The sequence below is a fragment of the Lethenteron reissneri genome, chromosome 5 (assembly GCF_015708825.2).
Source record: "Lethenteron reissneri isolate LAM-NWPU_2019-01 chromosome 5, ASM1570882v1, whole genome shotgun sequence".
Taxonomy (NCBI): Eukaryota; Metazoa; Chordata; class Hyperoartia; order Petromyzontiformes; family Petromyzontidae; genus Lethenteron; species Lethenteron reissneri.
The window spans coordinates 4,294,306-4,317,663 of record NC_083783.1 but is presented as its reverse complement, the minus strand read 5'-3'; the positions used below and the strand labels follow the sequence as shown (position 1 = coordinate 4,317,663).

At 52.6% G+C, this 23,358-nt stretch overlaps 1 protein-coding gene across 1 annotated transcript; it reads right to left on the bottom strand.

Moving 5' to 3' along the window:
- Positions 1-1,140: 1,140 nt before the first annotated feature.
- LOC133351578 (G-protein coupled receptor 12-like) lies at positions 1,141-21,368 on the bottom strand. Its single transcript, XM_061566896.1, has 2 exons — positions 20,805-21,368; positions 1,141-2,976 (listed from the first exon to the last, which is right to left on the bottom strand). The coding sequence occupies exon 2, from the start codon at positions 2,748-2,750 to the stop codon at positions 1,743-1,745; it is 1,008 nt and encodes a 335-aa protein (XP_061422880.1). The 5' UTR covers positions 2,751-2,976; positions 20,805-21,368; the 3' UTR covers positions 1,141-1,742.
- Between the last annotated feature and the right edge of the window lie 1,990 nt (positions 21,369-23,358).

Below are 23,358 nucleotides of genomic sequence, written 5' to 3'. Positions count from 1 at the left end.
TTTTAATTGCTCTCGTGGTCCCCATTAACACCCAACACCGCGTGGCAATACCAGGTATTATAGGCTGCCGAGGGAGGAGGGGCTAAGTTCTGTGGAATCAGCGGAGAGCAGTCCTTGCGGCCGAACGCCACGGTTGTTGTACTGCACTGCTATGCTCTACACGTCGTATGTGCTCCACCTCGGCATGCATCTACCCCCACTGATCAGCAGCGTGGTGAAGTATGGTCAACCCCCCCACCCTCCACTCCTAAGGGAGGGGTTAGGAGTGGGGGGTGGCCACACAGCAGTCACGTGATTTACAGGAGGCTCGAGATGATTTAAAACAAAATAAATTATCTGCACTGACTCCGCGCGATGTATGGAAAACCCGCCTCGAACCCAGCACCGTTCATCGTCCAGAAAAATAAAAAAATCTAGAAACGTCCGGACTTGTTTTTGTCCGATACTAGTTTCCCCGCGCCCCCCCCCCCCCCCCCCAAGATCCACAATTTCACAGACACAGGCTGCAGTATCACAATCATGCCCTGCTTTTTTTTTGTTTGTTTGCTAACAACGCCACCACCACCACAACAACAACAACAAACATGCGAAATCGTGTCTGCGGATTTTCACTCGAGACGCGGGACTGTGAGAGACAGCAGCGACCACTCAACAACAAAGCCACGTCCTCCCCCCTCACCCATCCAGTGCACACGGAGCGCACGGACCATGTGGAGCACGTGGTACACGTGGGACGCACGTGGTACACGTGGGACGCACGTGGAACACACGTGGGACGCACGGATCACGTGGCAGTACGTGGAGCGCGTGGAGTGCACGTGGGTGAATCCGCGTGTTCACCGCCACTTCAAGAGAGGGAGTCCGCGGTCTACCCAATTGGGTAAGCAAATAAATCAATAAATATGCAATGACATTATATAAATAAATATTCCACGGCGAGAGGTGTGCGCAGCTGCACTCCGAGATTGTTTCGCTCGCGCTGCTCTTGAATTCGGCGCGTTTCGTTTCGTTACATTTCTTGATATTTTTGTGTCCATCCGATGGGCGCGCTCGTTTATTGTTTTGTTTTTGGAGCAGGACGACTCTTTAAAAAATAAAACATCGACCACGACGACGCCACGCTCAAGGTTGCACCTCCGAGGCCCCCTCAGTGTCGTGAAGGAGCAGCCTGGGCATCTGTTGCGCCATCATCCGCTGGGTGAGTCATTGGCAGCGTGACGCCACCGAGGAGTTTGAGAGAGTGACCGTGGCATCGTGTGTGTGTGTGCGCGTCTCTCTCTCCGCCCATCGCTCCACCTCTCTCTCTCTCTCTCCTGGCTCGTGTGTCCTTCCGTCCGTCCGTGGGGCACACGTGTCACACAGCGTTCCCGTGGGGGGGAGAAGACTTTGACTCACCACCATGCAGCTCTCACGCTGAGAATGTGAGTCACCGGGCGCAGTATCAGCAGTGCCACCACCACCACTACCACGGGTCCTCACGTTGACAGCCACGCAGTCGTTCTCACGTTGAGAAACAAACTGGCCACCACCCACAACTACACCACCACCAGTAGCAGCAGTAGCAGCAGCCATCACACGTTGAGAGGCAGACAGACTCACAACCACCACCACCACCACCACCTCCACTCCTCACTTTGACAACCAAAGTGGCCACCACCACCACTACCAACGCAACCACCACCCGCACAACGGGGCGGGTGGTGGGGCGCGCGCGCGCGGGCTCAGGGCAGGGCAGGCAGCGGTCAAACGTCGCTGGGTGTCCTCGCGCGGAAAGGCACGTTGGTGGAGAGGCACCCGCAGCACAAGATCCACAGCGCCTTCTGGATGTCCTGGTTGCGGAACGCGTAGATGATGGGGTTGATGACCGAGTTGTAGGTGGCGGGCAGCAGCGTGGCGTACGTGTAGACGCTGGGGAAGCTGAGATCGCCGATGAGGCTGTAGATGGAGAAGGGCATCCAGCACGCGGCGAAGGTGCCCAGGATGATGGCAAGCGTCGAGACGCCCTTCTTGGTGGTCACGTAGTGCGACGTGGCGAGGAAGTGGTGCTGCACGGCGATCTGCTGCGCGTGCCTGCACACGATCTTGCAGATCTGCGCGTACAGCTGCAGCATGATGGCGAACACGAAGAGGAAGGTGACGGAGAGGAAGACCACGTGGTTCTTGGTGAGCGGCCGGATGATGCTGCACGAGGCGAAGTCGCGCAGGCAGTTCCAGCCGAGCGAGGGCAACGCGCCGAGCACCATCGACGCGCCCCACGTGGTGGCGAGCATGATGTAGGTGCACGACATTGTTCTCTCCGAGTGGTAGGTGAGCGCGTAGTAGAGCGACAGGTACCTGTCGATGGTGATGGACAGCAGGCTGGACACGGACGCGGAGAAGGAGGCGACCAGGAGGCCGACGCTCACCAGGCTCGACGCGTCCGACTGGTACACGTACTGGAAAACGAAGTAGAAGATGAGTCCCAGGCCCGCGAGGAGATCGGCCGTGGCGAGGCTGCCGATGAGCAGGAACATCGGCTCGCGCAGCGCGGGCGAGTGGACGATCACGGCCACGACCACGGCGTTCTCGCACGCGATGAGTGAGCCCGTGACGCACAGCGCCACGTCCCACGGGTTCACCGACGAGAAGCTGGGCACCACGGAGGCGGCGGCCAGGGACGAGGAGGAGTTGCTGCCGTCGATGGAGCCCTCCATGATCATCGCGGCCGAGGGGGAGAGGCGCGCCGATAAGTTGGAGACGTCCTCGTTCATGCTCCGAGCGTTGCCGAGGCTCGGGCCGGCGGCGGCATCGGCTCGTCCTTCGGTCTTTCTCGTCTTCGTCGTCGTCTTTGCCAACACCACCACCACGACCACCACCACCACCACGACCACCACCACGACCACCACCACCACCACGACCACCACCACCACCGCCCTCGTCGGTCCGGCAGTCGCCGGTCACAGCAGCGGCCACTTGAGCGAGGAGATTGGAAGCGACCTGCAGCGGCGTGCGGACACATCAAAGGTTAGCGAGCGGCCGATAAAAGCACGGTCGGCTACGTACGGTGCGAAAGAAGTTCGACGAGCATGCGTACAAAGGCGGAGTAGTGAGTGTGCACGCTCACAATATTCGTCGATTTTTTTTTTATATTTACAAAAATTAAAATGACAACATCAGCAGCATGGTGAGAGATGGCGATATCGTCTTTATGTAAGTCCTTCACCCAGCAGTGGATTGATAGTGGCTGCTGCTGCTGATGATGATGATCAGTTTTTGTCATGCTCTTCTATGAAGGGGGTTGCTCATTCTTCTCTGCTGCCCCCACAGTCTGGGAAACCCCGTCCCCCAATTCAAATTCAGGCTCCAGACCTTTTTCATATCCTCTGTCTATGACTGGACCCATGGACTCACACAGAGACACATAGACTGACAAAGACACCCATGGATTTCACACGGAGACCCATGGACTCACACAGAGACCCATAGACTGACACAGACACCCATGGATTTCACACGGAGACCCATGGACTCACATAGATACCCATAGACTTGCATAGAGAACCCACAGCCTTACATAGGGACCCATATACTCACACAGAGACCCATAGACTTGCATAGAGAACCCACAGTCTTACATAGGGACCCATATACTCACACAGAGACCCATAGACTTGCATAGAGGCCTATAGACTTGCATAGAGACCCATAGACTTACATAAAGACCCATAGACTTACATTGGCACCCATAGACTTACATAGAGACCCATAGACTTACATAGAGACCCATAGACTTACATAGGGACCCATATACTTACATAGAGACCCATAGACTTACATAGGGACCCACAGACTTACATAGAGACCCATAGACTTGCATAGAGACCCATAGACTTACATAGGGACCCACAGACTTACATAGAGACCCATAGACCTACATTGGCACCCATAGACTTACATAGAGACCCATAGACTTCCATAGAGACCCATATACTTACATAAAGACCCATAGACTTGCATAGGGACCCATAGACTTACATAGAAAAGCACAGACGACAATGTTCTGATCTTTGAGCCCCCCCCCCCCCCCGCTCTTATTGAATGATATATTGATCGTAAACAATGATGATGACAATGACGACGACGATAATGACTTTCTTCCGTTCAACCGAATTCGCTTCCTCGTAAGGAAGGTGGCTGCATATTCCTCTTCTGTGATCTCTCCTCTCCCTCTGGCACCGGATGCTGAGGCAGCAGCGTGCTCGGGACACGAACCCAGACGCCACAAAGACAAAGATCCCCCGTATAGCCTTAACAAGCTGTCGGGGCAAGTGCTGTTAGCGAGTAGCACACCTAATGAAGGCCGGCACGGCACACGATGGGGTGGGTGGCCAGCACTACGCCCGGCCGCCTTTGTCTCCCCAGTAGCGATGTTTTCACACCGCAACAGGTACTCATTTGAGGCTCAGTCGACCTAGGGGAAGCCGCGGACCGGTTCAGATAATCGTCACTGGTGTTGGCCCCGAGCGGGAATGGAACCCGGGTTGCTGGGTTCATAGCGCAGCGCGCTAACCGCTGCGCCACCGTTCGCACGCACACACACACTCGTACACACACACACTCGCACACACACACACACACACTCGTACACACACAGCCACCTGCACACTTGTACACACACACACACTCGCACACACACTCGCACACACACAAACACACACTCGCAACACACACACTCGCACACACACGCGTACACACACACACTCGCACACACACGCGTACACACACACACGCACACACACGCACACACACGCACACACACACTCGCACACACACTCACACACACACTCACACACACTCACACACACACACACTCGCACACACACACACTCGCTCACGTGTGCACACACACACACACTCGCACACACACACACACTCGCACACACACACACACTCGCACACACACACACACTCGCACACACACACACACTCGCACACACACACACACTCGCACACACTCGCACACACACTCGCACACACACACTCGCACACACACTCGCACACAAAGATCCCCCTTATAGCCTTAACAGACTGTAGGGGCAAGTGCTGTTAGCGAGCACCTATGAAGGCCGGAACGGTACACGGGGGTGGTGGGTGACCAGCACCACGCCCGACCGCCTTTGTCTCCCCAGTAGCGATGTTTGCGACACCGCACCAGGTACTCATTTAAGGCTGAGTCGACCTAGGGGAGGCCCAGGACCGGTTCAGATAATCGTCACTGGTGTTAGCCGTGAGCGGGAATCGAACACGGGTCGCCAGATTCATAGCGCAGCGCGCTAACCGCTACACTACCGCTCCCACACACACACACTCACACACACGCGCGTTCAGCGATATTCGAGTGAGCTCTGGGTGGTGACGCCCGTTCCCTCTTCTCGGGTATCCGGCAGCGTGAGTCACTTGCCCGTTGCCGGACAGAACAACAGAAACCAGGAGGATGAATAATAATTCGTATTATTTTGGTCGCATTGTTGTTATTGATGACAGCAATTTTGCTCAGAAGCTCGATACCAATGTCGAGGTCCTGCTGCTGCTGAGCAGCATGAGACAGCTTCAGCAGAGACGGAGAGTTCGTGTCGTGTCGCTGTTCCTCCTCCGTTGAAAGAGCGCTCAGATCGCAGTGGGCTCACTGCGCGGTCCGTAGTGTGGGTCACGTGGCCACAGTCGCAACACTGTGGCTTGTGTCTTTAGTGTGTCTCTATGTGTCTCTATGTATCTCTATGTATCTCTATGAGTCTCTATGTATCTCTATGTATGTGTCTCCCCCCCCCCCCCCCCCAATATTTATTATAATTAAGGCCTTGGTCCACCCTCTGGGTTACATGGCCTGAATTAACATGACTGTTGCTTGTCCTTAATGGATATCTATGTACCTCTATGGGTCTGTGTGTACCTCTATGGGTCTGTGTGTACCTCTATGGGTCTGTGTGCGTCTCTCTGTATGTCTGCGTGTCTCTATGGGTTGAATATACGGCCCGTTGCGTTGATTAGATGACCATAGTCGCACCTCCGCTTGGCACGGTTTGGCCTGCGTACGGTGCGAAAGAACGCCCAGCATGCACGGCCGTCTGTGTGTGTGCGCGCGATCTACCGAACTGCATTGTTATTGTCCACAATTTAACCACGAATCTGCTTTCGGAAATCTCGCGAAGTACGAAGAGCGTCAAGAGAACGGCCCGCAGAAGTGGGCATCACAGAGCTGCCGCAGAGATCCCTGCTTCAAGTAACGTCTGGTCCGTATAGTGGGGGTGGGGGGGGAGACGAAGGCGGTCGGGCGTGGTGCTGGCCACACCACCCCCTCGTGTGCCGTGCCGGCCTTCAATGGTGCTCGCTAACTGCACTTGCCCCAACAATCTGTAAAAGGCTACACAAGGAGGGGGAACTTTGTCTTTGTGCGTGCGCGTTCCTCTCAGGACAGGGTAAGGACGGGGAGAGGAGCAGTGGGCGTTGGAGGAGGCCGTGTGCTCGGTGGCAGAAGACGGGGAGCTCTGCGTGCAGAGCTGAGCTACCCGTCGGAGGCCGTGGGACTACGAGAAGGGCTGGGTGCAGATGCAGCACTTGTAAAAAAAAAATCCAAATATGTACATAGAAAACAGGGGGGACATAGACATAGAGTAGGGAGAGAGGGGGGAGGTAGAGAGAGGGGGTAGAAAGAGAGAGGGAAGGGGTATGAAGGATGAGAGCAGAGCGTGACATCTTTTGTGAAATCTTTCATTTAAACAGGGGGGGGGGGGGGGGGGGGGGTTGGGCACATTGAAAAAAACAAAAAAAACGAAATGATGAGCGAAGCAAAGTGCCGACTACACCGAGCATCTTCCGGTTTCCTCTGATCGTAAAAAAAGAGAGAGAGGAGAGAGCGACGGGAGAGCGAGCAATTAAGGGGAGAGAGGAGCAAAGATGAGAGCGCGTGAAGCGCGAGAGACATCGGAGAGGGTCGGGAGAGAGGCAGAGAGGAACCGCAGAGGCAGAGAGGACATGGGAATAGGAGAGGTTGGACTAAGAGGAATAGGAGGGACAGGGAGATGAGAGAGAGATGAGCAGGAGGGAGATGTAAGAGAGATGACCAGGAGGGAGATGGGGAGATGAGAGAGAGATGAGAGAGATGACCAGGAGGGAGATGAGAGAGAGAGATGAACCGGAACCCGGAATGCGCTCGGGGCTCCTCGCGCGGCGCGATGGGACGTGAGGTCGGGGGGGGTGGAGGAGTTGGTGGGGGGGGGGCGATATTCATAATCAAAAATCGCAACAGCCGATTCTAACTACGACCTCGAATCGATTCAGCACAAGGCGGAGCAATCGATAACGATGCATCTAAATACATCCCCGACGGTCAAGAGAGGCGAAGGTCCCGGGGCAGGCCGAGTCTCACCCCACGCGTGGATGAGTTCACCTCAAATTCACCCCCCTGCTCGCATCTCCCCCAGCAGCGTCTCGCAATTCCCTGCTCACGATTCACCGCTCGCGATTCCCCGCTCGCGATTCCGCTTGCGATAGAGAATCGACACGTGACACTTTCCGTGTCAATAACGTGGTGGCCTTGGAAGGGTACGTGTGCATATGTGATAGGCAACGTTTCGGGATATGGCCCTTCTTCATGGCACATAAATGCCACGCGCGATGAGACACGGCGCAGATAGAAACAAGGCAGCCTCTGATATTGACAGATCCGGCTGCGTGGAAATCTGGCGTGGTTTGAATGGTGTGCACGTTGAACTTCTTTCGCGCCGTACTTAGCCAACCGGCAAGGAGACGTGTCACTGCCTCGCCACTGTGACGATGACGACGTCGACGATGAGGTCATCGTCGTCAACATGAGCTGTGTCCAATCCACCGCTGGATGATGTGGCCAACCGTTGCTCATAGTAACCTCCGATGGGCACATGATGTGCCTACAACAACCTCGCAGACCCGAGTAGCTCTACCGGATAGGGGACAACTCCCTACCGATCCGCACTGACCAGAGTGGTGAAGTATGGTCAAGCAACACCCCCCCCCCCTCCCCTGCTGCCCAGGAACGAGGGCTCAACTAGCTTCGAATAATAAAGGCGCAGCCCTGAAAGTGCTTTCTCACGCCCACTGCCGCGGCGGAAAAGTCCACTCAAGAGAGGGCATCTTGGCCCTCACCCTCTCTTTCTCTCTCTCTATTCCATTGAAGCGGGAACTACTGTAAGAGGTGGGAGACACAAACACTTTACCCCACGGAACGCGACCTGTCACGTGATAGGGGGTTAAGGGTCAGGTGATAGAGGGTTATGGGTCACGTGATAGAGGGTTAAGGGTCACGTGATAGAGGGTTAAGGGTCACGTGATAGAGGGTTAAGGGTCAGGTGATAGAGGGTTAAGGGTCACGTGATAGAGGGTTAAGGGTCAGGTGATAGGGGGTTATGGGTCACGTGATATAGGGTTAAGGGTTAGGAGATAGAGGGTTAAGGGTCACGTGATAGAGGGTTAAGGGTCACGTGATAGAGGGTTAAGGGTCACGTGATAGAGGGTTAAGGGTCAGGTGATAGAGGGTTAAGGGTCACGTGATAGAGGGTTAAGGGTCACGTGATAGAGGGTTAAGGGTCAGGTGATAGAGGGTTAAGGGTCACGTGATAGAGGTTAAGGGTCACGTGATAGAGGGTTAAGGGTCCCGTGATAGAGGGTTAAGGGTCACGTGATAGAGGGTTAAGGGTCACGTGATAGAGGGTTAAGGGTCAGGTGATAGAGGGTTAAGGGTCAGGTGATAGAGGGTTAAGGGTCACGTGATAGAGGGTTAAGGGTCACGTGATAGAGGGTTAAGGGTCACGTGATAGAGGGTTAAGGGTCAGGTGATAGAGGGTTAAGGGTCACGTGATAGAGGGTTAAGGGTCACGTGATAGAGGGTTAAGGGTCAGGTGATAGAGGGTTAAGGGTCAGGTGATAGAGGGTTAAGGGTCAGGTGATAGAGGGTTAAGGGTCAGGTGATAGAGGGTTAAGGGTCACGTGATAGAGGGTTAAGGGTCACGTGATAGAGGGTTAAGGGTCACGTGATAGAGGGTTAAGGGTCACGTGATAGAGGGTTAAGGGTAAGGTGATAGAGGGTTAAGGGTCAGGTGATAGATGGTTAAGGGTCACGTGATAGAGGGTTAAGGGTCACGTGATAGAGGGTCAAGGGTCACGTGATAGAGGGTTAAGGGTCACGTGATAGAGGGTTAAGGTTCACGTGATAGAGGGTTAAGGGTCACGTGATAGAGAGTTATGGGTCACGTGATAGAGGGTTAAGGGTCACGTGATAGAGGGTTAAGGGTCACGTGATAGAGGGTTAAGGGTCACGTGATAGAGGGTTAAGGGTCACGTGATAGAGGGTTAAGGGTCACGTGATAGAGGGTTAAGGGTCACGTGATAGAGGGTTAAGGGTCAGGTGATAGAGGGTTAAGGGTCAGGTGATAGATGGTTAAGGGTCACGTGATAGAGGGTTAAGGGTCAGGTGATAGATGGTTAAGGGTCACGTGATAGAGGGTTAAGGGTCACGTGATAGAGGGTCAAGGGTCACGTGATAGAGGGTTAAGGGTCACGTGATAGAGGATTAAGGTTCACGTGATAGAGGGTTAAGGGTCACGTGATAGAGAGTTATGGGTCACGTGATAGAGGGTTAAGGGTCACGTGATAGAGGGTTAAGGGTCACGTGATAGAGGGTTAAGGGTCACGTGATAGAGGGTTAAGGGTCACGTGATAGAGGGTTAAGGGTCACGTGATAGAGGGTTAAGGGTCACGTTATAGAGGGTCAAGGGTCACGTGATAGAGGGTTAAGGGTCACGTGATAGAGAGTTATGGGTCACGTGATAGAGGGTTAAGGGTCACGTGATAGAGGGTTAAGGGTCACGTGATAGAGGGTTAAGGGTCACGTGATAGAGGGTTAAGGGTCACGTTATAGAGGGTCAAGGGTCACGTGATAGAGAGTTAAGGGTCACGTGATAGAGGGTTAACGACTGCCGGCAACGAGTCGACTGCTAACCGCGTGCCCCTTACTGGGCATCCGTGATACGAGAGCTTCGCAGATCATCGGATTCCTCGAGAATAAATATTGCTATTTATTTCATTTTATACCTACGTGACTTTACCGAAAGAACCAAAGAGTATGTGATAAATAAATATTCAAACGATTCTGATTTGAGAACAAAAATGTGCCCTTACGATTTCAACTGCCGGCGCGGGGTCATCGATTCTAACCTCTGACCCCTGGAATAATTACTTAGACCGTACTTCTAGATTTAAAGCTTTCGTGACTGCAAGGATTCATATACTCTTAGGCTTTTTCGATAAAGTCACGTAGGTAAAAAATTAAATTAAAATGTTATAAAAGTAGTAATATAAATAAAATAATAAGTCACGACGTTTCGGAGGCAACACAAGTCTCCGTCATCAGGTGGGACCGTCACAGCCAAATTTACTGTATCACTGTTTGCATCCGAAACGTCGTGATTTATTATTTTATTTATATCATTACTTTAATTAATTTTTTATTTTATTTTTTACCTACAGTACTATCGCGAAGAATATTACTACATTACTCGTGAAAATCCTGGAATAATGAAGCAAGTCGTGGGAATAGCAGCGGCAGGCAATGTGAGAGAGTCACGGCACTTGAATTAACCGCGCCTGAGGCGAGGGTCAAATCGGGCGAGGGAGACATCACGTGGGAGACATCGCATGCCATGCAGCCAAGCTAAAAAAAACCCTCGTCGCTACGGGGATTAATATATGCGTGGACACCGTTTCATATGTATATTCACGCAAAGACAAAGATCCCCCGTATAGCCGTAACATGCTGTTGGGGCAAGTGATGTTAGCGAGTAGCACCTACACAACGCACGCCCGGATCGCCTTTCGCTCCCCACTGGCGATGTTGTACACACCGCACCAGGCACTCATTTGAGGCTGAGTCAACCTAGGGGGGGAGGCCCATGACCGGTTCAGATAATCATCGCTGGTGTTGGAATCGCAACTCGGTTCGCCGGGTTTATAGCGGAGTGCGCTAACTGCTACACTACCGCTCCCCACACACGCATACATACATGTCCACGTGGACATGTATCAACAGAGGAGTGATGGCTAAGCACGTGGGTTGCCTCTGATCCACCACTGCGTGTGGATGCAGCAGCCAGGGTTGGTGGACCACCGCGCAGATGGGTTGTGAAAGGAGGAGCCGGGTCCAAGGTGGGACAGCAAAGTGCGGATTAATCTCCATCTGTTCCATCTGCACGTGCCGTGGCAAAAGCCTCCTCGCACGTGCGAGTGCTGTCAGGGTGCTCCGGTTTCTTCACGCGCGAAGACAAACACTCAACATTCATTGGGCGAAAACACCTTCATACGCAGAGGGCCGCAGAGCGTGGGCAATTGTTGAGAACACTGCTCAACGCCGCCTGGCTGCTGCTCCTGCTGCTGCTGCCTTCTCGCTCGTCTGTGGTTCCTCCTCCTCCTCGCGCCTCTGAGTCGTCCCCTCCTCTCTGTCTCTCTGAGTCGTCCTCTCTCTCTCTCTGAGTCAGCACTGGACGTCATTGGTGGATGCCAGTTATATTGTGTGGGCGGGTGGGGATGTTAGGGGGGGGGCTATGGAATGAAAGCGGAGGGCTCTAAGGAAACTCGTGCAGAATAGGAGGAGAGATTGTGCCCGTGGCCGGGATCGAACCCAGGCACGTGTTGCTGGGAGGTGGCTCGTGTCACCGCAACCAACACTGGGGCTTGCATTGCCTCGTCTATTTAATTATTTGTATTTTCCTGCAGCCACCTATACGCCCGCTCTCGTTGAACGGATCTCCGAAGCAGCACAAGGGAGCGTTGGAGCCTGGTTCATTCCCTTGGGCGGGGGTAGACGACGCATCAGGATCTTCAAAAGCATCGGCGCGGCCAGGCGACGAGACGCGTTCAAGAATGATAAACAATAATTTTCAAAAATAATAACGAAAGGGGACAATCGTACACGTGCCTCGTCCACTGCACCCCCCCCCCCCAACCGCTGTTCCACTCATCCATCATTAATCGCGGCCGCATTCAATATTCATCGCGAGAATTCGACACTCGGGCCCGGGGGCTCACTCTCCGTCCCGCGGCGCCGGGGGCCCGTGTCGCGCCACCAGGATCACCGCGGGTCGTTTCGTCAGAAGAACAAGAAGAACAAGAAGGGACCGTCGCCCGAAACGTCGCCTGGTGGTAGTGGTGGGGGTGGTGGCCCCCTGTGATTGCGTCACGGTGGAGGCAGGGTTGATGGAACACAACCGCACGAATGGCTCCCTCCCTCCACCCGTGGGCTCGCCGGCAGAATGCAGTGCAGCAGCGAAGCGTGGGATAGAGCGTTGCCCCCTCTCGCACGCGCAGGATTTCTGCGGGTGTTCCTCCCGCAAGGTAGTCTACCCACTCATTGGCTGAAAACATCTTAATGGATAGAGGATTGTAGAACAGCTGTTCGCAGCACCAGCTCACTGCCTGGCAGCCTTCCAGCTCGGTATGGCGGGTTCTCACTCAGCAAATCGGAGATGCAATTTGCATAATAGTTTTATTTTTTTTAGTTTAGCATTTGACCCACGTTACTCTTGAGTTCTTATAAACCAAAATAAACATGGGTCTCTATGTGGGTCTCTATGGATCTCTATGGATCCCTATGTGAGTCTCTATGGGTCACGATGTAAGTCTCTATGAATCTCTATGTGAGTCTCTATGGATCTCTATGTGAGTCTCTTTGTATCTCGATGTGAGTCTCTATGGATCTCTATGTGAGTCTCTATGGATCTCTATGTGAGTCTCTATGGATCTCTATGTGAGTCTCTATGGATCTCGATGTGAGTCTCTATGGATCTCTATGTGCGTCTCTATGGATCTCGATGTAAGTCTCTATGGATCTCGATGTGAGTCTCTATGGATCTCGATGTAAGTCTTTATGGATCTCGATGTGAGTCTCTATGGATCTCGATGTAAGTCTCTATGGATCTCTATGTGAGTCTCTATGCATCTCTATGTGAGTCTATGAATCCCTGTGTAACTCTATGGGTCTCAACCTTCACCAACCCGAACTTGACCAGAATGCTCAACACCCCTCATCGGTCAACGCTGCATGGGGAGGCCTTCATCCAGCAGTGGATTGAACATTACAATCATCACTCCCACCCACCCCGAATGCACCCGATCTGGGAAGCTAAGGCACATCCCACGTGACGTTGTGGGAGGTGCCGCTCCTATTGCGGTCAACGGTATGGCAGCAAAATGAATTGTTGTACTGTACTATGCTCCTACATCTATGCTCCCGCACTGACCGCCAACGATTGTGAATTATGGTTTAAACACCCCCCCCCTCCCCCACGTCTCCCCCATCCAGCAGTAGAGACAGGGAACGGCTGATACATCACGAAGGATGTCGGTGCTGATCGAGCGAGAAAACTCATCCAGTGGGCGTGGGGGGAAGGGGAGCTGGTGATAGTGCGTTGGGCACGTATCCATCCAGCAGTGGAGATGGCCGTGGCTGCCAATGATGACGATGATGACAATGGTAATGTCCGACTATCACCTGGGTATCTCAGAGAGGCGATGGGAATGGCGAGAGAGAGAGGCGAGGGGAGGGTGGTGGCGGTGGTGGTCGTGGAGGTGGTGGTGGTGGTCAACTCGGATTTTCGCAGTGCGTATTCGCGCGTGGGTGTTTTGTGAAAGCGAGGACGACGATGCTGACGTCACTACAGCTCGGCTTGAGGCCCTCATTTACCCCCCACCCCTCCCCCATCCCCCTACCCCTCCCCCCATCCCCCTCCCCCCACCATCTCTGCCCAAACCCCGCCCCCTCGCTCCCATCGAGTATTTTTAAACACATTGTTATTAGCCGGCGCGCGTGCAATTTTAATTCAATTAGGTAACTGCGGATATTGTGTGTGTGTGTATATATACATTTTAATAATTCATTATAATAAATAATAATTTCCGTTGTGATTCACGCAGCAGTGGATTGAATCTGGTTGATCGTGCCTCGTTATGAATCACCATGGTTACCATCATCATCGTTATCATCACCATCAATTGTTATCACCATCATCAATTACCATCAGTTACCATCATCATCGTTATCACCACCATCAATCGTTTTCACAAATTGCAATCGCAGTCGTTATCATCACACTCACCAGTTACCATCACCATCGTTATCACCATCATCAATTACCATCAGTCATCATCATCATCGGATCATACCACAATCCTGCCGTCATTATTATGCAATCATTGCCAACATCCATGTAACGTTAACAATGTACATCTCGCTCGGGACCCATCCATTTAGTAGCTACTAAAAAATCTGTCAAACCTTGACCCCTCCCGCCCCCTCCCTGTACGCACGCGGACTCCTTACACCCCCCCCCCCCTCGAATCCTACAGAACGGCCGATATTTAATCCATGCAGAAACGATCAAGGATTAATAATATGAACGTGTTTAAGCAAACGGATCAGTCTACCGCCGGGCTATCGAACTCATTTGAAGGCCAATGTAGACAAATTATTATCGAGGTTTCAACCCCCCACCACCCCCCCCCCGTTTCCTCTGCGTACATTGTCAGACCCCCCCATATCTTCTGTCTCCCCGACAGACCTGGTCTTCACCTGAGGACGGCTGCTTGCGTTGTGGCCGAAACGTCGTGAGAATTATCTTATCATTCTGATGAGCTCCCCCCTCTCCTCTCCTCCCCCTCAACTTGCTTTTTAAGGGATTACATCTTGAATCATTGCCTCACTTGATGCAGCTAATCCGGCTATGACGGTCCCACCTGATGACGGAGACTTGTGTTGCCTCCGAAACGTCATGATTTTTGTTTTATTTTATTTTTATTAATTTTGATGTTTTACCTACGTGACTTTACTGAAAAAACCTAAGAATATGAATCCTTGCAAGTCACGAAAGCTTCAAATCTAGAATATCTTATTATGTTTTATTTCATTATTTTATTATTTCCATTCTACGTGATGACTTTACCGAAAGAACCAAGAAGATGAATCCCTGCAGTCACGAAAGCTTTAAATCGAAATTTAGACCCCCCCATACTTAAGCTACGCATTTAGGTTAACCCCCCCCCCCCACTCCTCCCTCCATGCGTACATTCTAAATGGATGACCCCTTGATTCCCTGTTAATCCACTGCTGGATGGGTGGCTATTTGACCATACTTCACCACACTGGTCAACGCGGGTCGGACGTTGGAGCATAGAAGTATAGTGCAGTACAACAATGGATTTTGCTGCAACGCCCTCTACTGACCACCCGCAGTCATGTTTGCAAGGTGTGGAGGGGGGAGGGGAGCGGTGGCGCAGTGGTTAGCGCACTCCGCTACGAAACTCGGGCCGCAGAGTTCGATTCCCCCCCTGGTTCGGAAAATCGTCGCACCCGTGACGATTATCCGAACCACGTTCTGGGCCTCCCCTCGCTCGACTCGGCCTTAAATGGGTACCCGCTGCAGCGAGTAAACCTCCGCACTGGGAAGACAAAGGCGGCCGAGCGTGGTTGCTGGCCACCAACCCCTCCATGTGTGTCGTTCCGCCCTTCACGTGTGCTCGCTAACAGCACTTGCCCCAACAGTCTGTCGAAGGCCATACGGGGGATCTTTGTCTCTTTGCGTCCGATGTTGCCCATGGCAACCCTCTCTACAGGCTCCATACCCCGCTTAGCTTTCAAGCGAGGCCCGGCGCAACCTGGCCGACGTTTCGGTCGCAGAGCCTCTAGCGCCCAACGTTACCGCTGATCACCGCCGTTTCCGCGAGAGGCCGCCCCCTGTGACACCAATCGCCACCAAGAAGGTGGCTGGCACACATCGCGTTGTGACACGGGCAGCCGTGACACACGGGAAAGTGGCACAGTTAGGAACGAGTGCATTCCACGTGCGCATGTGTGTGTGTCTGTGTGTGTGTCTTTATGTGTGTGTGTCTTTGTGTATGTGTGTGTCTTTGTATGTGTGTGTCTTTGTGTGTATGTATTTTTGTGCGTGTGTATCTTTGTGTGTGTGTCTTTGTGTGTGTGTGTGTGTCTTTGTGTGTGTGTGTCTTTGTGTGTGTGTGTCTTTGCATGTGTGTGTCTTTGTGTGTGTGTCTTTGTGTGTGTGTGTCTTTGCGTGTGTGTGTCTTTGTGTGTGTGTCTTTGTGTGTGTGTGTCTTTGTGTGTGTGTCTTTGCGTGTGTGTATGTATTTTGTGTGTGTCTTTGTGTGTGTGTGTGTCTTTGCGTGTGTATGTCTTTGTGTGGTGTACGGTGCTTTTTTTCTGGAAGACTTTGCAGTTTTTTCCTGGATGTTTCTGTTTGCACCCAGTCACATAGTCACTTTAAGATGTTTTCTTGTTCATGTTTTTGTTTTTTGTTTGTTGCGGTTGCACCCGATTCAAGAGCCGAATGGCTCACAGGGCTATACCTAATAAATGAAACTGAAAACTGAAACTGTGTGTCTTTGTGTGTGTCTTTGTGTGTGTGTGTCAACGAGCGGAGCGCCGGGTGGCTAAAACACAGCAAGTTGGCACAGTCGGGGGCACAGGTGGTGCATCAGCCAGTCATCTCAATCATCTCGGTCAGTCGACCTGTGGCACCTGGGTCTGCCCCGTGACCTCCTGCCAGCGGGCGTTCGACACTTCACGTGGCCTCAAGGTGCACATGGCCTGGCACAAGCGCCGTGGTGACGTCACCGCCACTTAGTGGCGAATGGCAGTTGTTGTTGTTGTTGTGTGTGTGTTGGGGAGCGGTGGCGTAGCGGTTAGCGCTACGCTGCGCTACGAACCCGGCCGCCCGAGTTCGATTCCCGCTCACGGCCAACACCAGTAACGATTTTCTGAACCGGTCCTGGGCCTCCCCTAGGTCGACTCAGCTTCAAATGAGTACCTCGTACGATGTGTCGTCAACTTCGACACTGGGGAGAAAAAGGCGGCCGGGCGTGGTGCTAGCCACCCACCCCCTCGTGTGCCGTTCCGGCCTTCATAGGTGCTCGCTAACAGCACTTGCCCCAACAGCCTGTTCAGGCTATACGGGGGATCTTTGTCTTTGCTTTGTTTATATATCGTGGGGAGAGGTAGTGTAGTGGTGAGCGCGCTGTACTACAAGCCCCTGCAAGCCCTACAAGCCCTGCTGCAACCCGAGTTTGATTCCCGCCCGCGACCAATATTCATTGGCGAAGATTTGAACCGGTCCTGGTCGTCCTCCAGGTCTACTCGGCCTCAAATGACTACCCGATGCGGTGTGTCGCGAACGTGAGCACCGCTGCCCACACCACCCCCTCGTGTGCCGCCTACAACGGGAGATCCTCGCCTTTGTTTCAGTTTCATTTATTAGGTATAGCCCTGTGAGCCATTCGGCTCTTGAATCGGGTGCAACCGCAACAAACAAAAAAAAACATGAACAAGAAAACATCTTAAAGTGACTATGCGCAAACAGAAAAATCCAGGAAAAAACTGCAAAGTCTTCCAGAAAAAAAGCACCGCACACAACGCTGTGCAAAAATCCCAGTGGGATGCAAGTCAAACAACAACAACAACCACAATACGTGTGTTGGCGCAGTGGGAAGCACGGGGAGGTGCATCTGCCTGTAATCTGAGTCAGCCAACCCTGAACACCTGTGCCTGCCCTCTGACCTCTTGCCAGCGGCCAGCCTTGCACACTTCACTCGGCGCCTCGAGGTGCCCCGAGCCTGGCACACGCGCTGTGGTCGCGGTGAATGCGCTGTTCGCTGCGCACTGAACTACGTACCCGGAGAACAGAGTTCGATTCCCGCTCTGAACCAGTCCTGGTCGTCCCCTAGGTCGACTCAGCCTCAAATGAGTACATACTCTTTGGTTCTTTCGGTAAAGTCACGTAGGTATAAAAATCAAACAAATATACCACGACGTTTCGATCGCAATACCAGCGGAAAAAATTATCCAGCAGTGGAACTGGTGAACCAGGAAGAAACAGATGAAATGAGTACCTCGTACGATGTGTAATAAAAATATCGCCACTGGGGAGACAAAGACGGCCGGGCGTGGCCTTCCCACCAATAGGTGCTTGCTCACAGCACTTGCCCCATAATACAGGGGGTTTTTTGGGGTGAGATCTTGTAAAAATAACACTGGTCAACAAAAAAATAACTTTTTTTCTGGCCTGGACTTTTGCAGCTGTTCTAGACTAATTTCAGGGTGCTGATTCCAAATCTGATCTCAGATTTGCTCTATCACATCTTATTTTTTATGCTATCGGCATACCCCATTTTCATTGATTTTACCCGAAATTAACTCTGTCACTTATGATTGCAAGTTGTTGCGAGTCAGTGACTGCTTTAGTGTTAAAATATGGTGCTGTGTTTTTAGGATAGTGTGTTTATAATATCATTTTATGTAGATATCCACATTTATTTAATATTTTTCTTCTGCAGTTTTTATTGAAAATGCAATATATGATATCTCAAAAACCTGATGTGATAGACAAAAACTGATGCCAGATTTGGAATCAGCACCCCAAAATTACCTTCAAACCCGTTGGAATACCTTATGCCAGAAAAAGTGTGTTGACCAGTGTAATAAATGTGTCGTTAACCCCGCCACCACCTGACACAGCCAATTAGTAAGTTTTGTCACGTGAACAGAACGTGGTCAATTCGTTACTAGTACATCACTAGCGTGTAGTGTAGTGTATAGTGTAGTGTATAGTGTAGTACACTAGTACAGCAACACCGGTTGTGTGTTGGAGAGCAAAGCCACAACATTTACAATCTGAGTACGAAGTTTCGCCAGTAATAACAACTCGCTTCATCAGCGTTGTAATCACTGGCGAAACGTCGTGCTCAGATTGTAAATGTTGTGGATTTGCTCTCCAACACACCGGTGCGCTGTCCTAGTGACGAATTGGCCACGTTCTGTTTACGTGACAACCCTTACTAGTTGTCTGTATCGGGTGGTGGCGGGTTTAACGACACATTTATATATTTACGAGATCTAACCCAAAAAAAAAACCTGTATTATCGATGATATTTGTTGCGAAAGCCTCTTTACCGCGTGTCATGCAGCACTTGCCCCAACAATCGGTTCAGGCTATACAGGTGATCTTTGTCTTTGTTACATATGATATGCAAAATATGAGTGTGTGAGTCGTCATAGTATGTGTCTTTTGTGTGTACTGCGTCTGGGTGTGTACGTGTACGCGTGCACATGACTGTGTGCACGTGTACGCGTGTGTCCACCTTCTTTGTTCATGCGTACAAGCATTCGTTGTGTATGTGTGTGTGCAATGTACAGCATCTGCGCGCATGTGTGTCAGTGTACGTGTGTGGGCGCATGTGTAGTCGTGTATGTTCATGAGTATACGTGGGTGCAATTGTGTACATGTGTGTATCTGCGTGCAACGTGTCTGCGCATGTGTGTGATCTCCGTGCGTGTCTGTTCATGCGAATGTCTGTACGTGACCAACACTGGACCCAACATCCGGTGCAGGCTATACGGGGCACCTTTATCTTTGTAAACGTGTGTCTTTGTATGTCTATGCGACTGTCTATATATGTACGTATCTTTAACGTTGTTCATGGATCCATTAAAAAATTTAGATACACATATCCGTGTATATGTGTGTGCATGAGTTGTGCACACTGCATCGCGTATAGCGATCGGTGGCGCAGTAGTAGCGTAATTGTCAGCTCGGAGGCATCCGACAATGGTTCAGGTGGGGTCCCGATGTTGGATTCGTCTCAAACGGTGGTTATCAAGGGAGGGGGGGGGGCAGGCACCCTGTGCCCCCCACATTCGTCACGCCGCTACGGACACGAATGCACGTGCGGCCGTGTGCGTGCGTGACGTGATCGCGTGTGACCGTGTCTGGGTGTGTGTTTCTTCGCACATGTGTGTGTGACTGTGTCTGGGGAGACAAAGGCGGCCGGGCGTGGTGCTGGCCACCCATCCCCTTCGTGTGCCGTGCTGGCATTCATAGGTGCTCGCTAACAGCACTTGCCACAACAGTCTGTTAAGGCTATACGGGGGATATTTGTCTTTATCTCTGTATGTGTGTCTATGACAATGTGTTTGTGGATATGTATATGTACATGTGTGTGTATGTCTCTGTACATGTGTGTATATGTCTGTGTACATGTGTGTGTATGTCTCTGTACATGTGTGTGTATGTCTCTGTACATGTGTTTGTCTGAGACCGAGTGTATTTGTGTGTGTCTATGGACATGTCTCTGTGTGTGTGAGACATATTGAGTGTGTGTGTGTGTATCTATGGACTGTCAAAATACTAACATGCGCGAAGCATACGCACTACACGTGTGTTTGTGTGTGCACGTGATTATATACTAACAGCACTTGCCCCAACATTATGTTGATGCTACATGGGGGGGGGGGCGGTTCTTTGTCTCTATTCGCGTGTGCAAACAGTGCAAAGATGAAGACCCCCCGTATAGCCTCGGCATACGTTTGGGGGCAAGTGCTGCGAGCCCAGGACTGAATCAGGTATTCGTCACCGGCGTTGTTGGCTGTGAGCGAGAATTGAACTCGGATCGCCGGGACATCGTAGCCCGACGTAGCGACCACTCCCCCACCAAACAGAGACAAAGATCCCCCGTATAGCCTCAACGGACTGTTAGGGCAAGGGCTGTTAGCGAGCACCTCTGCAGGCCCTCACGTCACACGAGACGGTGTCTGGCCAGGATCACGCCCGACCCCCTTTGTCTCCCTAGTGGCGATGTAATAATCGCACCTTGTAGGCAAACAGTACAACACGCACACACGCACGCACGCGTCAATGAAAAATCCCCAAGCATGATCGTGACATGTTCTCTCTCACCTTGTGGGTCTTGTCCAGCGCTTGTGAAATAAATAAAGAAAGCGAAATTCTATATATATGACGTCCGCCTCGGCTGGTCACCTACACGGATGTAATGATATTATAATTGAGTTGCAATTATAAATCGTTAGGCCGATACGCTAACCGCCTCTAACGCTGACTCGCTCACTCAGCTCCCTTAGCTGTGGAGTGGAGACTGTGTGTGTGGGTGAGTGGGTGTGTGTGGGTGTGTGTGTGTGGCCCTTTTGTCCTATAAGCGCCCGATCGACTCGCCACACATCGCTCGCCCCGTGATGTTCAATCCCAAACTGTCGTCTCCTCCTTTAGCTCATCTCGCTGTCGCTGCTGCTGCTGCCGCTGCTACTGCTGTTGGCTATGATGCCGCCGCCGCTGCTGCCGCTGCTGCTGCTGCGTCTTGCTGCTGTTCCACGTCGCATCATCGTCGCCGTCGCAGCAACGATTCCGACAAAGGCCGAGAGGAGAGACGAGGCAGGGTGACCGGCGTCCCCAACATCTAGGGGCTCGGTGACGATCGTCTGTTGGGGCTGTACCGCATTCGCCTACGCGCCAACACCCCCCAAACACCCCCCCTCCACCACACACCGCATTTGGAGTAGTGAGCGCGCGTATGTTCACCTATCCCTGTCCCTCCTACAACCCCACCCATCCACCACCAGCCTTGCCTGCTCAGCCACCCACACGCGCGCGTGCGCTCTTACCGTCAGCCGCAGCCTCTCCCGTGCTCCCCCCCTCCCCTTCACTCTCCCCACTCTCCCCACTCTCCTCCTCCCCTCTCTCCCCACTCTCTGCCTGCCCCCCCCCACCACCACCACCACCGCCAATCCGTCCGCGTTCACGGACTCATCGCACGCGCGTTGACGTCAGAAGGGGACCGACCACAGTGCCGAGGTAATCAGAGAGCGAGGCGAGAGCGGAATACTAAACGCGGCTTTCATTCACAAAATCCACGCGCGCGTGCCCGTGTCTCCGTGCGTGCGCGTGCGCGCGTGTACGTGCACGTGTGTGTGTGTGTGTGTCGCTGTGTGGGGGAGCGGTAGTGTAGTGGTGAGCGCGCTACGCCGCGCTACGAACCCGGCGGCCCGAGTTCGATTCCCGCTCACGGCCGACAGCGGTGACGATTTATCTGAACCGGTATTGGGTCCTCCCTCTAGGTCGACTCAGCCTCAAATGAGTACCTGGTGCGGTGCGTAAAGATCGCCACTGGGGAGACAAAGGCGGTCGGGCGTGGTGTTGGCCACCCAGCCCCTCGTGTGCCGAGCCGGCCTTCATAGGTGCTCGCTAACTGCACTTGCCCCAACAGCCCGTGTAGGCTACAACGGAAGATCTTTGTCTTTGTTTGCGCACGCACAAAAGATAAAGGTCCCCCGTATAGCCTTCAACAGACTGTCGGGGCAAAGTGCCGTTAGCGAGCGCCTATTAAAGCCGGCACCTACGCGCGAGGCGTGGGGTGACCAGAACCGCCCACGCCGCCCCCCTCCCGGCCGCCTTTGTCTCCCTCGTGTTGATGGACTGTTGTTTTTTTTACATCGAACGAGGTATTCATTTTAGGCTGAGTCGACGTAGAGGAGATGGTCGCTGTCAATGTTGTTGGGCGGTGAGCGGGAATCGATATCGGGTCGCCGGGTTCGTAGCGCAGTGCGCTAACCGCTGCGCCACCACTCCACACAGACACAAAGGCAAAGATCCCCCGTATAGCCTCAACAGAGTGTGGGGCCAAGTGCTGTTAGCGAGCACCTATGAAGGCCGGCACGGCACACGAGGGGGTGGGTGGCCAACACCACGCCCGGCCGCTTTTGTCTCCCCAGTAGCGATGTTTACACATCGCACCAGGTACTCATTTGAGGCTGAGTCGACCCAGGGGTGGTGTCCAGGACCGGTTCAGATAATCGTCACCGGTGTTGGCCGTGAGCGACAATCGAACTCGTGTCGCCGGGTTCGCAGCGCAACGCGCTAACCGCTGCGCCACCGCTCCCCACAGCATCACACAGACACGCGCGCACGCACTGTGGCGAATTCAGTAGCAGTGTGCATCCTTTGTTTAACCAAGATATTAAATATAGGCTAGCTGAGACACGAGATGCATTACCTCGTTTACAAAGGCGACCTGGACTCAAATATCAATAGCAATGCCCTGCAAGGAAATATATATATAATAGACGACGTTTCGGGCAAGGAGCCTTCATAGCACAACGATGGTCATGGCATCTCTGCTATGAAGATGGCTGTAATCGATGCTATGATAAACAAGGGTCATTGCCCGAAACGTCGCCTATTATATTCACTGTTGTTGTTTTTTCCCGTTTAGGGCAACTGTGTTGTTGTTGTTGTTGTTATTGTTGATGAATGTGCTCAGGTTTCTTTTGTTGCGAATGTTTGTGCACCACTGCCGATGCAGCAGCAGCAGCATTACAACAGAAGCCGGGGGTTAATAAGTGGCGCGTGTGTGTCGCGGTTGTGGGGAGCGGTGGTGTAGTGGTTAGCGCGCTGCGCTACGAACCTGGCGACCCGAGTTCGATTTCCGCTCACGGCCAAC